At 41.5% G+C, this 21099-nt stretch overlaps 1 protein-coding gene across 1 annotated transcript; it reads right to left on the bottom strand.

The window, feature by feature from the left end:
• Positions 1-698: 698 nt before the first annotated feature.
• Positions 699-20868, bottom strand: AFP (alpha fetoprotein). The gene is made up of 15 exons (XM_075543559.1): positions 20787-20868; positions 20021-20072; positions 19304-19436; positions 17209-17420; positions 16124-16256; positions 15131-15228; positions 14459-14588; positions 11709-11923; positions 9595-9727; positions 8874-8971; positions 7266-7404; positions 4984-5207; positions 3263-3395; positions 1177-1231; positions 699-819 (listed from the first exon to the last, which is right to left on the bottom strand). The coding sequence occupies exons 1-14, from the start codon at positions 20866-20868 to the stop codon at positions 1187-1189; spliced, it is 1827 nt and encodes a 608-aa protein (XP_075399674.1). The 3' UTR covers positions 699-819; positions 1177-1186.
• Between the last annotated feature and the right edge of the window lie 231 nt (positions 20869-21099).

The raw sequence follows: 21099 nt of genomic DNA on the forward strand, positions 1-21099 counted from the left end.
GAGAGGGCCATTGTACAGAGATGGGTTTTTACTGGGCAGATGGAAAAGCTATGCTAGAACACTGTGTGTTAAAAAGTAACACGGTGTACATCAACATAACGAATCATTTGGACTACTACTGTGTTCGGTCTTAAATTGGCGAGGTGAGGATAAAGATGTAGGAAAAGCCATTAAGACTGGTTATAGACATCTCAGTGAGGATTGATTATGACTTGTCCCAGAGGAATTAAAAGCTTTGCAGTCTGGATAGAGGTCGGGGGCTTTGATAATGGATTGCATGTTAGAGTGAAATGGAAGAGAGAGAGGAATCAGGGATGACTCCCCATCTTCTGCTTGGAACAAACAGCCTCACGGACGGACAACACCGAGGGAGACACAAACTTGGAACAGGGAGTTCCATTTGGAATATGTGAAATTTAAGTTGCTAATGCATTATCAGCACCGAGGTGTTAGGGAGGGAGTAGTTCTTTAATAAACTACATGCCCTGGCAACCCCCAAAAGTTCTTGACTTGGGAACAGTTGTATGGTTCATTGAGAGATCTAGCCTTTAATACTGCAAATTCACTCTTGGATAGCTTTGGTTTAAAAACAAAAATCATTCAATGATCTTTAGCAGAATCTTCTTCAGACAACATTCAATAGAATTACTTTTTAAATCATGCACATAAGTGTTAGGGAATAAAAAACAAGACAAAAGGAAATATGCACGGAGACTTTATTTTTAGAATGGGTAAGTATGACATAAAAATCTTCATCATTTTATGAAGACTAACGGAAAACGTTCACACCCAACCATCAAATGTCATTTTGTCTTCTCCCTGTAATACAAAAAAATATATATTAAGTACAAATTAAATGAATAGATGGCGTTAGAAGCCGATTCTATTATCCTATATCAGAGAAATATTAGACACATGAGGTAGCCTCCTTGTGGCATTCTCTGAAACCTCTGAAGTAATCTGAAAGATATTGGAGATAGTTGAATCTTTAAGTTAACATTGTGGGCATGAGTTTTTCTAATGTTTTTAAAAATAAACATTTTTATTAGATTGAAAAAATTCAATCTAATTTAAGAAAAACATTGAGTAGAAGCTTTTAGTTGGAACCCTCTATGGTTCTATGGTTTGGGATTTGGGGAGAATCAACATCTTTTCCAGAGTATGTGAATTTATTACCTGCAGTAACTTAAGCTCCCAAAGCAGCACGCGTTTTGGCGATCATTTTGGGACCCTAAAAGTAACAACAAATAAGAATGCTCAGACGAAGAAATGGAAGAGAGTGTCAGTCAATGCAGGAATGGATTCACAAGTCTGTAGAGAAGGCTAGTTAAAAATACAGGTAAACTTTGACTCTGCACGAGAGATGAAGTGCTAAACATGTACCCCAAAGGTAAAGAGAGAAGGTAAGATGTGGACGAAGAAACGTTAGATTAATGGAAAGAGAACAAGTAGAGTGGAAGCAATGAGAAAACTGACTCAGGGTGGAAAATGCAACCTAGGTCCTAAACAAGACATAGAGAAAGTATAAAGGGGAACCTTGTTTGCTATATAAACGTTCACCCCCAAAAAACCCAGAAGAAGATAAAATATTTTTAAAGAGGTATGCATCTCTGAGGCCAACAAGCCAGGCCAGTGGACGCCAAAAATAGAAAGTTCATGCATATTAACAGCAAATTCTTGTGCTTCTTATACCAATTTCCAAGGAGTCATGGTGACGTAGCGGGTTACAAGTGAGGCTGATAATCACAAGGTCAACAGTTAGAAACCACCAGCCACTCCAAAGGAGAAAGATGAGGGTTTCCGTTCCAGTAAAAGTTGACTGCTTCAGTGACCCATTGGGGCGGTTCTACTCTGTCTATAGACTCACTATGAATCTGATTCGGTGTGATGCAATGAGATTTTTCATACCAAGGCCCAATTTCTTTCCAACCCTAACTCCACCCTTTCCCTCCCTCCAAAACTCCACAAGTCATTAGACAATGAAAGGTTTGCAGAGCAAGGGCTGCCGCCATTTTCCATACTTTCTACATCTAAGCAAAACCCAACTCAATCGCACTTCACCACAGCAAACAGCTCAATCGATGTCTCCTCACATCAGAGATCGTCCTCATTTTGCCTGAGGTTTATTAGACATGGTTTGCATCAACGCCGTTTGATCTGTTTTGCTCTATTGCCCTTGGTTTTCTGTGTCTCACCCTTCCCCCTTCAAGCCAGCACATTTAATTACATCACTCTTAGAGAAAACGCTACTTTTTGAAATGTCTTCCTTCTTTGGAGTTTATGTATGTTAAAACACACAAACTTTTATACTGTGAGGCAGGTAAAGTTGGCCAAAAAGCTGAATTAAGAATAATTTAAAATATATATGGTAATATTATCAAGTGTACCTAGTAATACTAACTAAGGGTTTATAAAATGCAGCCAATTACAAATCTAGCAGAGAATACTAAAAAATTATGTTGTGGTAATGCTTAATTACCAACTGATTTACAAAAGTATCATAAAAATGCACTCAAAACCTTTGAAAATGAAAGGGCAATGAATGTACATTGATGTATGTATTGGCTGTGATAAGAGTTGTACGAACTCCCAATAAAATGGCTAAAAAAGAAAAGAAAGCAGTAAATATTATAAATGGAAACTTTTTTAAAGAAACCCTTTCCAAATATTTCTAGAAGTATTTTCCTATTGATCATATTTGAAAGAAGTCCTGGTGGCAGAAGGAAGGCGTACTCAGCAGCCAACCTAGAGGCTGACGGTTCAGATCCACAGTCATTCAAGAGAGAAAATTCCTGGCAACCTGTTCCCAGGAAGATCACAGCCTGGGAACCCCGCAGGGGTTGGATCACTGTGAGTCGGCCTCCACAGCACACAATAGCAGTCCTGTCTGCAGAATCAGTTCACTGCGAAGTTAGTTTACTCCTCTTAACTGACTTAGACCAGATTCTCACCAATTAATTCTTACCCAAGCTTGTATCAATTAACTCATTAAGTCAATTAAATTCTTACCAATTAATTGTGGATTTGCTTTACAATACTCCAAAATAGAAAAACAGTTTTTTAATTATATATTTCTTTGAAATTCCTAATATTCACTGAGAAAATTGGTGATTATATTTTAGCAATTGGTGAGTATCTCTAAAAGCAATCTGAGCCCGTCTGGTGGTATTTTAGAGTGGCAGGGTTACGGGATAAGCTTGCCACCACACAGGACATGAAGTTCCTGGCAGGTCCCGTGAGTGTGGCAAGTTGGGGCACACACCTCTTCTGCAAAGCAGACGTCCTGGTTCTGGGCTTGGCAGCATGTCTCCAAGAGGCCTTGGAAATCTGCAATGACCGCCTCCAGTTGATCCTCTCTAATTTGTGGCATTTGCTTGACAAGGTTTATCAGAAACCTATGATTTAAAACACATCAAAATGTATAAGAAATCCGTTAGGCAATGGATTTTGTGTGTGTGTGTGTGTGTGTGTGTGTGAAGAATTTCTAATAAAAAAACTTCCAGAGTCTGTCAACCCATCACCCACTCCCTGACTTCTTTTACTGTCTTTTACCTTCGACAGAAAGAATGAGGTCAGGAGCCTGCCCAGACCTAGTTCACTAGCCTGGGCTTGTGTGCAGGACAAATAAAGATCATTTCATAGTGTCTACAAAACTACACGTACTGACAGTCTGGTTCTTACTTGCCAAGAGCATCTTTTCCTAGTGTCTCTTCTGAAGTCTGTAGTGTTTCCTAGGCCCCTGACGTCCACAGTGGTCACACTCTGGTTTGAATGCTGATAACCCTGATTGCTGGCACTAATCCATCAATAATTTTCCATGTTGGGACTAATTCTGAGCAGAGGAACAAGAAAGGCTTGCAGAGGGTGTGGCATCCTTAAAACATGGCTCTTGTTTTAAATAAAAATGGAAGACCCGTTGTCCAAAATGAGGCAAGGCAAGGCAAGGCAGAGCACTTGAGCATCAAAGTGCAGAGATGTTTGCAGAAGGTGAGCCCCATGGACTTCACCGTGGCCGTTACTACACTTGTCCCTTGGAGAGGTACAGTATGCTTAACCTTCCACAATGTGGTCGAGTCACATTGTAGTTATTCTCTTCAAAGCATAAATAGTACAAAATAAAAAGTTCAACAGTACCTTTCCAGGGCTTGGAATCAAAGTACTCAGACTTGATGCAAAAATATCTAGTATTTCTCAAATGGACGGCCCACTTTCCCTCAACTCTGCAAGGCATCACAATAATAACAACTGAAATTAATTTCTAAATAGGACATGTTCTTCTCTTATGAATGTTTCCAGACCTACTTCCCATTCAGTCTGCCACGACACTGAGCCGAACTACAGGCAGACTTTAGAGATAGAAAATGCTGACTCTGCTCCAGGCCCCCGCAAAAAGCTGAGTATCTCAATCTTCCAATAAAAGGAGACACACAAATAGGTTGGTTTCCAGGACCTATAAAAGTGATGTTTAAAAAAAAAAATGAAGAGCTAATACCAAGGGCTCAAGTGGAAAGCAACTGTTTTGAGAATGATGAGGGCAACAAATGTACAAATGGATTGATGGGTGGATTGTGATAAGAGTTATAAAAGCCCCCAATAAAATGATTTTTAAATTAACAATAGATAGAGAAGACCACAAAAAGGTGCTGTTGACACTAGCACTAGTCATGTGCACACTGAGTGAAAGTGCAAAGGGCGTGGTACTGTCAGAGTAACCAAGCTGGCACGCAGGCACCTGATGGGAACACATGCTATCGGTAAAGTGGTGCCAATAGATTTGCTCAACATAAGGCTGCTACTAGTCTTCAATTTGTAAAAACAAAATAAAACAAAACAAATCTTCCCAATCTTTGTGAAAGATAATGAAACACGGCTCAGCAGAAAGAGGCGTGCCTGCATCTGTGCTAACGGTGGAGTAGGGAGTCTACATCTCTATTGCTCTTTGTCTGGTGGGCCTCTCTGTGCTAGCAAACCATTGTGTCTTACTCTTGCTTCTTCGTTTGCAGTTCTACACCCTGAGCTTGGCACAGATCCTTCTGGAAGTGGAACTTGGCAGCAGAGAACTCCGGGGGCACGTATGTTTCATCCACCAGCAAGTTGCTAAAGCAAGGCCTCCTGTCGGCATATGAAGCGGCACAGCACTGGCCAACGCCCGGGTTTACAGGACTTGCTTCGTGCCTTATACATAACTGTCCAATAATCAGGTCAGCCTAGTTAGGAGGAGAAAGAAGAAAGGGAGGAGACTGGATGTTAGCCACAGAGTAGATTCATGTTTCCAGAAACCACCGTTAACATTGTCTAAAGTCCAGTCATACAGAGTTAATATGCCAGGAAAGTGCCCTTTCTTTGTGTAAGATCATGTGATGCCATGTTTTAGATTCTAATGTTCACCCCTTCTTTATGCTACACCTCAGTATTTACTGACAGATGTCCCATCTGTGTCATTTAACTGCCATTGTGTTTCGTTAGACGCATGCTTTCAGTTATACACACCTCCAATGGAATTTGCAAATATAGAAGAGCCTGCTTTGAAATGAGAAAGCCAAGACCTGGTTTCCTTTCCACATCACTCTACAAACACTGCCAATTACCTAATCCAAAAGGGAAAGGCATGGAGTCAAAGCCATTACATGCCTTTCCACAGCCAAGGCTTTTCCAATGGAGGATCCTCTCACCTTACACACTTGAGAGAGTATGCTTTAGCACCTAGTAACAATTTGGAACTCCTGGGTGTGTAAAGGAGCCCTGGTGGCATGATGAGTTGGGTTTAGGGTTCAAATCCATCAGCAGCTTTGAGGGAGAAAGATGAGGCGGTCTGCTCCCATCAAGATGTACAGCCTTGGAAACTCTGCATAGGGTCACCATGAGTCAGAATCAACTCAATGGCAGTGGTTTTTGAGTTATATAAATGGTTAACATGCTCATGGCTAAAAAAAAAAATGTTGGAGGTTTGAGTCTCCTCAAAAATGCTTCAGAAGAAAGACCTGGCTTTGGAAAAATCAGCCACTAAAGACCAACTTTGGAAAATTCAGCCAGTAAAAACCCTATGGAGCACAACCCTAACAATCCGGAGGTCACTGTGAGCTACAACCAACTGAATGTCATCTGCTTCATTAATAATTTGTAATAACGCAAATGCTGTGTATATATTACACATTGAGCTGCTAACTGCAAGGTCAGCAGTTCAAACTCACCAGAAACTCCTCAGTAGAAAGATTGACAGCTTCAGAAAGCCACAGGTGTGCATCGGAGGAGAACCATAGTGAGGTTGGCTTTAGTCTGATATGTACCTTACTCTTACTAAACGCCTCATGTGTATCGTGAGACAGCCATCGACCAGTCCCAAATTTCAGATGGAAAGGCTCAAGTTTAGTGAAGTAAATCACTTGCACAATGTAACATGACTAGAAAGTAGTAAAATGAAATAGAAATATTCAGGAGACCTACAGCACCTAACACCTCAGCTATTGCTCCATCCGGATTCCTCCAGACCCTCCAATGCATAGAATCCAATAAACAGCAAAGATGATGTTTAGTCACAGGAAACTCCTACCTTTCACTCCTACCTTTGATAGAAGTTCCCAAGACATTACCAGGAAAAAAATCCCCTGTCGTCATAAAGGATAAAGGGGAACACACAGATACACAATTTTGTCCATAATTCTGACTTGAAGGGGAAAAGGAATTCTATAAATTATTCATATAACCACATATATGACACTGGTGAATTAGCAATTATGGTTTTGTTATAGCTAATTGGAATGTCAAAATTATTTAGAATATAGAACTTATGAAGAGAAATATACAAAATGGATACAAAAGAACCAATTGTCCATAATAATACAATAAACACAAAGTCATATGTACTACATAAATTAAGCCACAAAAGGCAAAAACATAAATACAGCTGAAAACAAGGTACTGCTTTTAATCTATCAAAGGTAAAGTTCTTGGATTGTTTTTACGAACAGTAAACTATCTAGGGAACAAAAAAAGAAAATCACGAGCAGAGTAAGGTCTTTGGCCTTCCTCCCTTTCTTGCTGATTCGCTTGCTCAGATCTAGACACCATCCTAAAGGGGCAGAAAGCCTGGCCACGTGCCAATCATGCAGAGCTGAGTTCGCAGGTTCCCTTCAACTGCAAGATATGGAACAAGTCCAGTAAGCCACCTCCACACTGGTCTTTACCATTTCCCCTAAATGGGATTAAAGAGGTAAACTAGAGCCAAACTGGGCCAAAATGAGATGGAACTAAAGACGTGTACTCACCGCATTTTCACCGCAGGCCAACTGTTTGCCCTCGCCGAGCTGGCAGCAGGTAGCTCCAGTGGCTGCCATTTTCCTGGTGATGGCTATCAGCTCCGGTGTGGTCAACTGAGGGGCTTTCTTGGTGTAAGCAATGAGAAACCTGAAAGAAGCAGTTCCCCCTGCTTTGGTGCATCGTTCAAGAGAATCAGATGCCTTCCCAAGGACCCTCCATCCCAGCTACTTCTGACATCAAAAGACCTCATGGTGGTTCGTTTGCTTCAGACAGATTCTGCGTGGGTCAACTTTTGAAATGAATTTACTCAAGCAGCTGCTTAATATACTTCTGCTATAACAACCGATCATACTGGAAACAGAAACTCCCTTAAAAAGACCCCGACTTTGAAAGGCTTTAGCGATGTTCAGTTTTCACTTGGGGAGTTTTAACTGGGAAAGAAGGGATACGTCTCCTAATGTATGCCAGAGGGACGGCGCACGCTCCCTAAGCCCGTCCAGCTGCTCCTCCATGATGGGGCCGGGAGAACTGCAGCCTGCGCAGAACTGACCAATCACACCCGCTTATTGACTCCCAACTGAAAGCAGGACTGGAGTTGCTATTTAAGAAGTCATGTCCTGCACTGACGTGAAAAAATAATAATAATTAATAAATTATAAAGGGTTCATGAGGGAGGGAGGGTGGGGAAAGGAAGGGGAAAATGAGGAGCTGATACCAAGGGCTCAAGTAGAAAGAAAATGTTTTGAAAATGATGATGGCAACAAATGTAAAAATGTGCTTGGTACAATGGATGGATGGATGGATGGATGGATGGATGGATGGATGGATGGATGGATGGATGGATGGATGGATGGATTGTGATAAGAAATGTAGGAGCCCTCAATAAAATGACATTTTTTTTACTGCCATGTCATCCCCTCTTAGAAGGATCACCAGGAAGGGACGAGCCAGCTAGGGTATAGTACAGCACCTACAAAACACACAACATTCCTCTAGTTCTTTAATGCCTCCTCGTCCCCACCACCACCTCACTATCATGACCCCAGTTCTATCTTACAAATCTGGTTAGACCAGAGGATGTACACTAGTACAGAGAAGCACTCTCAACACAGGGAATCCAGGACAGATAAACTTCTTAGGGCTAATAATGAGAGTAGCAATACCATGAGGGTAGGAAGAAGGTGGGGGGATGGAGGAGGGGAGGCAACCGATTGCAATGATCACCATACAACCTCACTGCTTCCCACCCACGATGACAGACGACAGACAACAGAAACGTGGGTGAAGGGAGACAGTGGACAGTGTAAAATATGAAAATAAAAATAATTCATGACTTGTCAAGGGTTCACAAAGGTGGGAGGGGAGGGAGCGGAAAAAGAGGAACTCAAGTAGAAAGAAAATGTTTTGGAAATGATGATGGCAACCTATGTACAAATGTGCTTGATACAATTGGTATATGGATTGTTATAAGAGCTGCAAGAGTCCCTGATAAAATGATTTATAAAAAAATGAGTTGCTAACTTAGATTTATATTTCCTTTAAATATAAAAGATTATGCTTCTTTTAAGTTTCTATTCATTTTAAATCACTAAAAAATAAAGTTTATAAAAACATACACATTTTGAAAATAATATTCTCCTAATTTCTGGAAGAGGCCACAGCTTCGCTTTGCCAATGTCTGGCTCTCCTGGATGTATTTCTCTAATTCTTCTTCCTGGAATTGCAAGCAATATTATGTATTTCATGACATTAGAGTACAACTTTGTATCCAATCATTAACCAATAACATTTTACTCTATTACGAAACCAATCTTGGAGATCTTTTTCATATGAAAGAAAGTAAGGTAAGTATTTTGATAAGTACATAGTCTTTTTGGAGATGAAGTTTAAAACTATGTAGACCATAAAAAAATTATTTGATGATAGAATTCACTCTTTGGATAAAACGCAGTTTTTTGGAGAACAGTTGAAACACTGACATTATCTTGTTTGTGTACCAAAGAACTCTTGGTTATTTTTACGGCCGCTAATTATTACCAGTAGGGGTGTGATTGGGGGGGCTACTCCCTGGAGAAGGGCTTGGTGGAGGGTCAACGAACAAGAGGAAGCTCCTCCAGGAGATGGATTGACCCAGGACTGACAGATTCCACCCTGCTCCGCATGGGGCCACTATGAGTTGGAACCAACTCAACTACAGCAGACATTATTAGGAACTAGTTAATGGGTTTAACTAGCTAACCACTAGCGAATTACTAAATACCCCCAAACAAGTACAGAGTTCTAAGGGTGATTTCAGCCCAGGGTTTCGATTCTTCTTAAAATTCTGGAACCACTTACGCCTTTATCCTGGCATTCAAGGTGGTTTTCAGCCTGGGAGCACTTCTCCAGCAAATCCTGGTACCCTTTGGCTACTCTCAGAATCACTGGGACGGCAAGCTCGGGGTGGCGTCTTGAATATTCATGAGTAAAGCTAAAATGTGAGGAGGAAGTATGATAAGTTACTGGAGCTAAGAGACCAAATGAAACATAAAGAACCGTTGCTTCTCTAATGGCTCCTGTACAATACAGCATGTCGATGTTGGCATTTAAATAACTAAGCCTCGAAATCAAATATGATTTGACCTATAATACTGACAACACTATAAATACAAACTACAACCCCTCAGATTGTTCTATGAAGTGGTATTTTCTTCTCTCGTGTACCTCTCTCTGACTTTGGTTTTCTATTGTGGGTTTTACCTACTAATTTATGGGGTGTGTTTTTCAATACGTACCCATGTGAATACTGCTTTAAGCACTGAAGGAGTCAGAGATGTGCACAATAGCATTACCACCCTCTAAAGCACACATTAAAAACTGGCGTTAGGTATTCATGAAGGTTGCACAGCATAATTGATGAACTGGTTTTATAGAATTACACACAAACTACACCATTCCGATGGAGTCTGTTCCCACACATAGGGACCCTACAGGACAAGGGAGAGAACTGCTCCACACGTTTTCCAAAGATGAACTCTTTGTGGAAGAAGAAAGTCAGATCTTTCTTCCACTACAAGGAGGCCCCAAACCAAACTCATGGCCATGGAGTCAATGCTGACCCATAGGGAGCCCCACTGGGTTTCTGAGACTCTTTAACTATTTAAAGAAGTAGAGAGCCCAATCTTTGTCCCTCAGAGCTCGGGGTGGGGGGGGGTTCGAACTGCCGACAGTGAGAATTGGATGCCATAATCAAGACACCACCAGGGAACAGATAGAAATAAATGAGAAATCAGTCGTCTAACTGTAGTGACAAATCCGTAAAGAAAAAGTAAAGAAGCAGGAGAGAGGGAAGAGCGACACACAAAGTGGCGAGGTGACACATGTAGAACACAGGGTCGAGAAAAGCCTGTCTGAGCATCTGACAACTGAACAGAGACCCGGATGATGGAAACCAGACAAACAATGGGGGGAAGATCATCATCCATCCAGAAGAGTGCTACTGGAAAAAGCCTCTCCAATGGAAATATGACTTCCATCAGGCTAACTCTGAGCTGGCGATATGCGTACCTGTGCAAAACTTCACAAAGCTAATTCCTGAATTTACTAACTGGATTCCCGGGTTTTAGACATGTTAGCACAGTCTTTAGTCTACCACTAATAAATTGCCAACATGTGAGGCTTGTTTCTAGGCTTTGTTAGTGTCTGCATAATTTTATTCAGCAGTACAAACAATATGCCAGGGTCTAATTCTAAGGTAACAGTAGAGCATCCTAAGGGAATAGTAAAAAGAAAGTCGAGCCATGATTTTCAACACTGTGTTAGAATCCTAGACTCAAATTCAGGAAGATCCTTCGAGATCATTCCGTATAATAGTGTCCATGAATACACACTGTATGGGAAAGTGAAATAAGCTTGAATGCATGCTTCCTCCCAGTAAAATAAAATGAGAGCATGATTTATTAACCATATTCTAACAAACGACTCTAATGCAAATGCCTGTAAACATGCTTTGGTTGCCTTTCGAAAATAAAAGATACCCTCAATAAATAGCAAATAAGCTTTTACAATGAAAGCCCTCTTGTTTTGGAACTGCTTCTTGAATATTTTCCTTTAACAAAAAATTTAGAACCTGCTTCAAAGTAGAATAGTTGTCTTCCTATGAGAAATCCATACAGGCATGGCAATGCTTCTGATTCCAGGGGAGTTGTATAAAATAAAATACAATTTCCTGAGCAGGTCACTTAATGATTGAAATGGGGAAAGTCTTCTCAGAGCAAGCTGAATGGAACCTAATCCTTATCGCCTGAATGGCCTGCTTTAACATACTTTGGCTGAGAAGATTCCAACTGCACCCTCTTATTCTGAGCCCAACATGTAGCACCATTTCAACAGCTCCCCAGATCAACACCATAAAGCCCCAGGCACCAGCCACACTTCACTTAATGTGAATGTCAATTTACAGAGCGTGTTACCTTGCCAGGAAGAGATCTCTTTCCTTTAACGAAAACTGGTTGAAATCTCTGTCTCCTAGAAACCTGTGGAGATTTGGAGATACGCCCTCGGGTGGGTCATCATTTTCTGCGCGCAGGATGCAGTGCGCTAGTTCAAGTGGGGGCAATGTGCAGCATTCTGCTATCTTGCTGGACAGATTCTCTTGCTGGGAGCACATGTAGGACATCATTTGTTGCTATAAGAGGGGGTAAAAAAAAAAAAGAAGGGTTCAGGTTCGAAATCTCTTATTTAATGAGGAAACTTGGGAAGGAAACAGTTAAAGGAGGATACTTGTAAAACTCTTGATTGAATTATACGGTATGTGGATGACGTGCTAATAAAATTGTTTACAAAAAGAGCTGAGGGAGATAGTTAAAGAGGGGTGGCAGAAGGAAAGAAGGAAACGAGAAGGTAAAGGAGGGAAGAGGACAGGAGGAGAGAGAAGGAAGTGCGAATCCATTTTGCAGATCCTCACTCTTTTCCAAACCACACCTCTCATTCAGTTGTTCTCTTGGTTCTCAACTAAACCCCACAACTTTATTTTCTTGGGAAACACTGAAAACAAGAGACATGCTCCTCAAATCAAAACATATACCCATCTCTGTGTATTATTCTATTCGAATTCAAACTCACTGCTACTACTGACACAGGGAAGAACTGCTCCACCGCCTTTCCAAGGCCTTAAATATTCAGGGAACAGACAGCCTCGCCTGTCGCCCTCCGAGCTGGTGTGTTCAATCTACTGACATTGTGGTTAGCAACCCAAAGCTGAACGCACTACACCAACCTGGGCTCCTTTCGAACTTTTTACTAGAAAGTATTAGCAGCAGGCTGCAGTGACTCGCTCTGGCCTCCAGAGGGTAGTATGTGGGAAATGAAATGGCAAGAGCGCCTACTGTTTTGTGAAGAGATTGTTTAAATATTCCTGTTATGGGATTAAAATTCCTGCACATTCTAAGCAGGGACAAGTAGAACCCATTATTTAATCATTAACATATAGCTTAAATACCATACTGAAATTAATGTTTCCGTTTTAAAGTAAAAAGGAGACTATAGGCTCCAAAACTAAAAAATAAGGGGGAAAAAACACTTTTTGCATGACTGTAGAAGTCAATGTCAGGAGCGCTGGTGACCAATTTGGGGTTCAATTTGGGAACCCCACAGGGGCAGCTCTACCCTGTCCTACAGGGTTTCTGTGAGTCAGAATCCACGGGATGGCAGTGAGTTTGTTTATATGAGTCAGTAAAACTGTCGGCTTAAAAAAAAAAAACAAGAAGAAAGAAAATCGACCTGAGGGAAAACAAAATGTTCCTTCTTGATGCTCCTGATGTGCATGGAGATATGGACGCCCAGGGGGAAAGTAACGACAATAATAAGGGAAGTAATAAAGTCTGTTTTTAAGGTGGTCTCCTTTCAGTTCATCTTCCTCAAGCCTAGCACCGCAACTCCATGCCTGTGCCAGGGCATATAGGTATAGCCTGGGTCCCCGACGCTTCCCCCTTGTTGACTTCCAAGACTGTCTCAGCCACGGAAGTGTGCTGAACCAAGAATTGCTTCTTTGTGGTCAGCCTTCGGGAAACAACCACCAACTTTGGTCTCCAAACCTATTGGAACAACTGAGCGCAACGATTGTAAGGCTCCTGTGAAACAGCGTATGTCCTTGGAACAAGGACAGAGGTCCCTCTTGTACAAAGTCTAGTAAGTCTAGGACTCGTCCAAAATACACCCAGGCCATAATGATTAAGTCACCAATGTGCATGACATGCTCAATCAATCTGTCGTTGGGCTTAGGTTGTCTGTTAGTTGTCTTTGTGTGTTTGTGTGCGTGGAGGGAATTCAGACGCATGGTGGCGCTCCCGTGCGCAGGACAAAACTGCTCCAGGGAATTACCAGGCCAGGACTATTTTTTGAGGCATCGATGGTTGGGTTTGAACCACCAAAGCCTGGCTAGTAGTCAACACTTAACCACAGGTGCCAGGGACTCTCCTTCCTCCAAACCCCACTCCCCACTTTCATTTTGCCTTCTCAGTAGGTTTTTCACACCTTTCTTTGGCATGCCTCACTGTTTACCTTGCAGAATCCCTTCTGGTGTTATCCATGTTTTATGTGTTCACTTAGCGACTATAAGAGTGCCATCCAGGTCCAAGGCATTGTGTTAGGAGCCTCTTGAGATAGCAGTAAACAAAAGGCAGTGCCCAACCCCGGCTTCCATCCTGTGATGCACAAAGGTGCCTTGAGTTGGAGCAACCGAGTGACTGGAGGGGGAGGTCACAGTCTTAGGTGTCTTATCAGACTTACATTCTGAGACCTCCACTGCCACCTTCATAACAAGCACTTCTCGCAGTGACTAGCACATAGACATACTCGCTATAGTTTTAAAATAAACAAATTAGCTATATTAAAAACAAACAGACCCTTCACACACACCCCTCTCCTCGCAGATCTTCTGCCTTCTATTGTTAGAAGGAAGAAATGGCTGGCGCCCTGATCTCCCAAAAGGGAGTCTTCTCTAAAGGGAAAGGATGCTTTCAGCTGTACTCTGTAACAAAAGATGGTTGCAGCTGTACTCTTAGGAAGTTGGTTACTAACTAGCTAGTTACTCTCCTCCCACACGCCCCTGTGATCAATTAATCAGGCAGCCTTCATCCCTTGAGATAAGAGAAACAGAAATATTGCCAAGGAGATTCCAGGGAGCGGAAGCAGATCATAATTAGGAAGCAAGACTCCTCACCCCATCCTGCAGACACTCGAGCACATTTCCTTGGCAGCATTCCTTATGTATGTGGACCACGTCCAGGACCAGCTTCTGAATTTCCGTAAAATTTGCTTTGGGAAACTTTTGAGTCAGTTTGGAAACAGTTCTGGGGGAAGAAGGGGAATGAAAGCAATGAGACCTGGGATCAGAAACGAATCTTGTTTTTCTCTCAATGTGAGAGGGCAACTGTAAAGGGTTCGTATCACTGCAAGCAGCACTGGTTGTGCAGCTAACTAAGCTTGGGCTGCCACCCAAAAGATCAGAGGTTTGGACCCACTAGCCACTGCAGGTGAGACAGATGAGGTTGTCTGCTTCTGTGACGATTTACAACCTCAGAAGGAGTACTACTCTGTCAGAGAGCACCTGGAGTCAGAATCAACTCAGTATACTGAGTTTTGTTTGAGTTTAACTGCAGCTCAAAGGGGGGTGGGGGGGGTGGGGGTGGTGGTGGTGGTGGTGGTGGTGGTGGTGGTGGGTGTGTGTGTGTATTCATAAGATCATGTGTGCCATTCACACACATTCATCCTGCAACACGTTGAGTGCGTAATAACTGTTAGCCACGTGTATGTATCTTGGGCATTCCTGAATCTCTCGTATTATTTTTCTCAGGCAATTTTCTGAACACATAGAAAAAGCATGAAAACTTACATGGCTTGGAAGGTCCGAGGTTCAAAATTTCTCATTATTGCACAAACATGCTGGTTTAACAAGTTGTTTTCCCTTAATTCTTTTGTAATTGATGCTGCCTGGATATAGAAGAAAGTGTCAAAATATGTACTTTGCTTGAAAGGTTTCAATAATTAAAAGACCAAAGGTACACATACAAAACAAAGCTGGATAGAACATTATTTTATGATAAATTACAGATCCAATATATATTTGTAGCTTTTACTCATTTAGGTTAGTGATACAACTAGGCTAGGCTGATTTATTAACAATATTTTGAAACAAAAATATAACACTCATATTTGGAATAATTAATAACCAACTGCTATTTTGAATAGCTCAAAGAGAGCCTGATCCTTTTTAAAATTTAATTTTAGTCACAAACATGAAATGATTTCCAGCTGGAAATTCTGAGAATGGTCACAATCTCTAAGTCATTTTTCTATGGTCTTTTTGATAGCAAGTGACTCACTGTGTGCAGTATTATTGTAGCTCTGCGATCCTAAGACAACAGTTCATGTCTCTAAACCTAAAATTTCTTGTTTGTGAAATAAAAATATGGCTTAGCCCTCAAAGTTGTCACAAATATTAATATAAACAACCATAGAATGGATTTAGCATCTTTTACTTGTTCTCTTTCCTTCTCCTCTTCTTTCTTCTTCTATATTTATTTCATATTTTTGCCTCCTACGCCTCTCTTATTTCTATTTTGTAATCATTGTTCCCTCTTCATCCTGCCAAACACATGTTCTAAACAATCAGATGATTGTTGGCTGAATGACTAAGCAAGCACATGCAAAACAGAAAATCTAATTTTAGCATGAATAATACCAAACACCTGAAATATGTTCTATTTTCAAAGTAGTGCTCAACCTACAGAAGTATATTTCTATTTTAGTTTTGTTTCATTGTGATGAGCCATAGCCAGGCTAGGACACTGGTTTCTATATCAAACAAATATCCAGGTAAGCTTGCCTTTGTTTGGAAGCATTCGCTGGCATCTTCAGCTTTGCAGCAGACTGGAATCATTTTGTCATACTGGGAAGCCAGATAAAGGATTGTAGGTGCGTATAGGAAGGGGTGCCTTCTTGCTAGCTCATAGATGTAACTGTGAAAAGAAATAAAAGGATTAGGTATACAAACAGAAAAACAGAACTATTCCTGCTTGGTACTGGACTCTGGAAATTATTTAAAGAGTGAGATATTTTTAAATGTCTTTCAGCTTTTCTTTACTGTGTTCCAAGGCGGGGGGTCGGGGGGTAGGGGGGGATTCTCTACATGCCATAAAAGCTTTCCCTAGCTAAAGCCTCCCATGAGAAATCTACCAAGAACGCAATAGATGTATCCATGGCCCTGTCCATGGCACAGACTCCATAGCAGAGGGAGTCTGTGTGAGCAGCGTTCCCTATTCCCGGGATGGGTAGGGACGTAGAAGGCGGAGGTCATGAAGAATTAGATACAGCGTTCACAGTCAACCAGGGTATAAAGCCGGCACGGGCTGTGTGAATCCAGCCAGCTGTTGTAGCTTTCTAAACCTGAACTTCCTCACTTGCAAGTGGGGAAAAAACGAAGAGGAAAAAGGGAGGAAATGTCCAACAGTTTGTGTAGGTGAGCACTGATCAGATCTTGGGTGCCACACACGCATGTCCATCCTACATGCTAAGCCCTCAATAAATGTTAGCCTCATGGATGTAGCTTAAACATTCCTGGATTTCCTACATCATTTTTCTCAAGCAATGTACTGAACAGGAATCACCAACCCCATAAAAGGGCCCTTTTGTGGAATAAGAGTGCATTCTTGTGCAAACAAGAGGAGGGCTTAGAAGGAGGCAGGAGAAGCGAGGTCCTCTGAAGACATTAGAGGACTCGTCCGTGCGCCTGCTCCGTGGTGGCCGCAGGACAAGGAGCTCAACCCCCGATGGCCTGAGCAGGGGACCGCGAGCGCACGCGCACACCCAACAGCTGCTTGCACTTGGAGTGCGCCGCGCAAGGTGGAGACGCTGCGGTGGCCGCTGGGTTCTGCGCCCGGACCGCTCCCCCGCAGTTTCCCGCAGACTCACCGGTTCAGGAAGGACTCCCGGCTTTCCTCGTAGGCTCGACAGCCCGCGTCCGCCTCGGGAAACTGGAAGGGCGGGAGCGGGGCGCGGGCAGCCCGCTTGTGCGCCAGCAGGCAGTTGTGTCTCTCCTCCTCTCTCTTGGCGCAGCACTCGGAAAAGCCGTATTTCTCCGAAATGTCTGCCTCGTGGCACATTTCTTCCAGGAAAGCCGATAACTACAGAAAGGATGTTTTTGTTTTCGTTTGGGTTGTTTGTTGGTTTGTTTTGGTGACATATAATTAACCTTATTTAAAATTCCCTAACCCATGTGAAAACTTTTCTGATATCCAAACCCTGCGCTCTCCAGTGAGAAGGATACTCGCGCAGATAAATTCCAGTATGCTTGCTTTCAACCTGGTAAGAGCTTTTTGGGAAACAAAATTTTAGTTTCTCCAATATGGTGGAGCGCGCGTGGCTATGAGACAAAAAACAATCTGATCTTCAAGGAGAAAAGGCCGTGCACTTGGCTTCCTCCCTGAAGAGCTCCAATTTTGATAGGCGCCTGGCTGCTGCAGGCGGAGGTCCTGGCCTTCCGCTCTCTGGAGAGTTGAGCAAACCCCCCTCAGAGGCAGTGCAGCTGTGACATGCAGTCCCTGGGAGCCATTTAAATCAATGATCACTAACAGCAATTATTTTTTTATTTTTTCTGGGGCTTTTTTAGCGCTTTTATGGGCATATAATTCATATATCATAAATTCAAAAGCTCAAACGCACCAAGAAGAGTTATACAATCATCACCACAATCAATTTTAGGACATTTCCTTCATACTTGTACTTATCGTTATTGGCTCCCCATTTCCCCCAACCCTTCCTTGCCATGTCCCTAAGCCACTTTTAACCCAGTTACTGTCTCTCTAGATTTATCTATCCTGGATTTATACAGGAAAAAAACTTTTAAAAATCTAATAATAATAAATAAAACAGAATAAAAATGTCAATCACAAAGAAAGCCCCAACTATTGAAAACTAGAATAAATGTAAAATGAATCCAAAGGCAGATTAAATGATAAGGTGCTGATTGTACTGCATCTAAAATATCCACTTTCTGATGAAATCTGTATGATAGCAAGGCTGTTCACATCGAGATAAAGTCGATATTGGTTATTGAGTTTCTACACTAGACCTCTCAAACTAAAATGTCTACCTGAAATTCAATTTAATCTGAATACTATATCCTAGCTGTTTCTGCTCACTGAACCTTACAATCCTATGTACTATGGATGCAGCTCACAATTCCGCCGGCACAGTAATCAGTACACATAGAGCGTAATGAACTTGCTGTGAGGATTAGTTCTAGAGCTAGATTGCCAAGTTTAAATCCGGGCTCTGCCATTGCTGTTCCATGAGGAAAGTTCTCTGTTCCTTAGTTTCTTCACTTAGAAGATTGGTATTTATTACAGTAACAATTTGCCAGGTAATTCGTAAGTAGAACTGATAGCCTACCAATAACCCCAAGCCAACAGAAACAACCAGTCTCTTCTGACGCACTGATCTTTCATTCTAATTTGTCAGTTTCATGAAGAACTAAAGTCACGAAGCACTTGGAATATCAATCTTTAGGCTAGAACCATCATATTGTCTATGGATGATAAAATGTGCTCTTGTCATTAGTGTTCGCTGAACTGATCCAACTCAAAGCAGCCTCAGTACACCAGAAGGAAGCATTGTCCCGGGCTTTGCCACTTTCAGGATCATCAACATGTTCGAACTCATCATTAAAATTAGCTACTGATGGTCCTGAAATAAAATGAGTATTATTCCTAGTTTCAAAGATCAAGCAACTGTGGCTCAAATGAGTTAAGTCATGCGCACAAGGTTCCCAGAATAATCCTACTTCAGAAGCTTTGGTCCAGGCCTCATGCTTATTGTAGCTCCAAAATCACTACCCTTTGTTTTCTCTGCTTCCTCTTCAGCAGACCAGAATTAATTTAGTCCTTCCCCCACACAAGGAGTTCTTCAAATACTTAAACATAGACCTCTCGGGTCCTTCCTGAATCTTTTCCTGTGCAGGTGAAGGTTTAGGCAGGCATCACAGGGCTTTGTTTCACTACCCACTCACCTGGTTCTCAGAGCACTCTATCTGCTGCTCATTGCCAGTGGGTTTCTTAATTACAGCCAATACATCTTTTGTCATTTTATTCACTTCCTGGTAGGTGGCCTTTGGAACAGACTGGGCGAAAAATATGGTAGCTCTGAAATCAAAAACAGACGTGGACACGTAAAATGTAGACATAATGAAGCTCAAGTTCTCCTCAAGCATAAGCTCGCTTACTTGCGTTCGTTTTCTGCTTGTGGTGTGAGCAGAGCATGCTACACTGCTGTGAGAAGCTTTGGAGATACAGACTGGAAAGATATCATTCAAGGGATATCATACCCACTACATTTCACATGAAACAGTATACTTCTCTCCTAGACGCAAATAGAACAATTTGCTACTAGAACTTAACTAGTCTACACAACAGTGGTGTAGTCATCTTCTTGGCTTTGATGCTAAAATTTGTGATGCCTGGTTGACAGCGGTGTCCTCTACTCAGGGCTCGTCTGATTCTCACATCGGATCCCATCTCTTGACTCCCCTGTGTATCTATTTTGGTTTCACTCCTGGGATTTCAAGAAATCTAGACGTTAATACTTCTGGAATTTTTGAGGTGTTTTCTAACTTACTTTAGTGCTTTTGAAACTTAGAAGACTGTCAAATTTCATAGTTTGATTACCTAACTAAATTTATCATTGTTTATCATGCTTATATTATATTCATTTGATGAGCAAAACTTACAGGTCATCGATATTCATCTCTGAAGAACATTGGGGAGAATTCAATACAGAAGCTGAAAAGAAAAAAAATTGTGAAAAATGTGTTCAACAGCAACCAAGAAAGGAATTGTTGTTATATGGAAATGTTTGCAATTATGTTAAAGTCATATAATTTTAGAACTGGGGAGACATTAGGGATCATCTATCAAAACATCTTAATTTTATGCTTCAGAAAGTCAAGGAAGCAAAATCAACAAGAATATCTTCTAGCGGATCTAGGAGTAAACTCCAGCTGTTTTTGCTTGTTTGGGGTTTCTCTGTACCATGGTACTCTAGTTAGCTCGAAAAACCAAATGGTCATCCTTTGCAACATAATTGTACCACAACTGGCTGGTCACAATCTTTCTTGTTCCGATATTCAAACAATGATCCATTTTTCTGTACACAAAATAATTAGATGTTACTTATTTAAACACTCTGAGGAAGCTTAATAGGTGAAGAAGTAAGGATTGAGATCTAACATACATGCTTTTCTTTTGCACCATCAATATAACACACATGGAATTAAGTCAACCTGGAGCATATGAATTAGTCATACAAACAGATAGTATGGCTCCTATATGTCTAACTTCATTAAAATATGTCAAGCAATTTACTGTATTCCTCCTGTGTTAAAAAATGTGATTAATTAACAAGACATAAATGAATAAATACAAAGGTAATAACTTCTTAAGAATTTTGATATCGAAAAAAGGCACCCCAAAAAAACAATACCCAAAAGAATTTACCTATTCCATATGCATTTTTATGCAGTGTTCTCGATTCAGTGAAGTGTAGCAGAGAAATGAGAAGAATCACCAGCCACTTCATGGTTGCTACTGCAAGTCTTGTTGGCAATGGTGGGAGGCGAATATGGAAACCTCAGATGGAGCGCCTTTTAAACGCTTCTCAACCGATGTCTGTTAACTAGTAACGATGCCTGTAATTATTGCCTGAGGCTGCAAGTGGGCCCACATGCCAATAATTAACAACGGGGGTTAATTATTTCATCTTCAAGGACACAGACCTCTTTGAGGGGGTGGGGGGTCTTTGCAAATACCT

This window comes from Tenrec ecaudatus, chromosome 3 (assembly GCF_050624435.1).
Source record: "Tenrec ecaudatus isolate mTenEca1 chromosome 3, mTenEca1.hap1, whole genome shotgun sequence".
NCBI classification, from domain to species: domain Eukaryota; kingdom Metazoa; phylum Chordata; class Mammalia; order Afrosoricida; family Tenrecidae; genus Tenrec; species Tenrec ecaudatus.

Coding starts and splice junctions, on each gene's coding strand:
- AFP (XM_075543559.1), bottom strand. CDS start 20,868: ATGAAGTGGCTGGTGATTCTTCTCATTTCTCTGCTACACTTCACTGAA. Junction 17,421..19,303: donor TAGAGTGCTCTGAGAACCAG/GTGAGTGGGTAG, acceptor TCCTTTCTGTAG/TTATCGGCTTTCCTGGAAGA. Junction 11,924..14,458: donor TCGAGTGTCTGCAGGATGGG/GTGAGGAGTCTT, acceptor CCCCTCTTATAG/CAACAAATGATGTCCTACAT.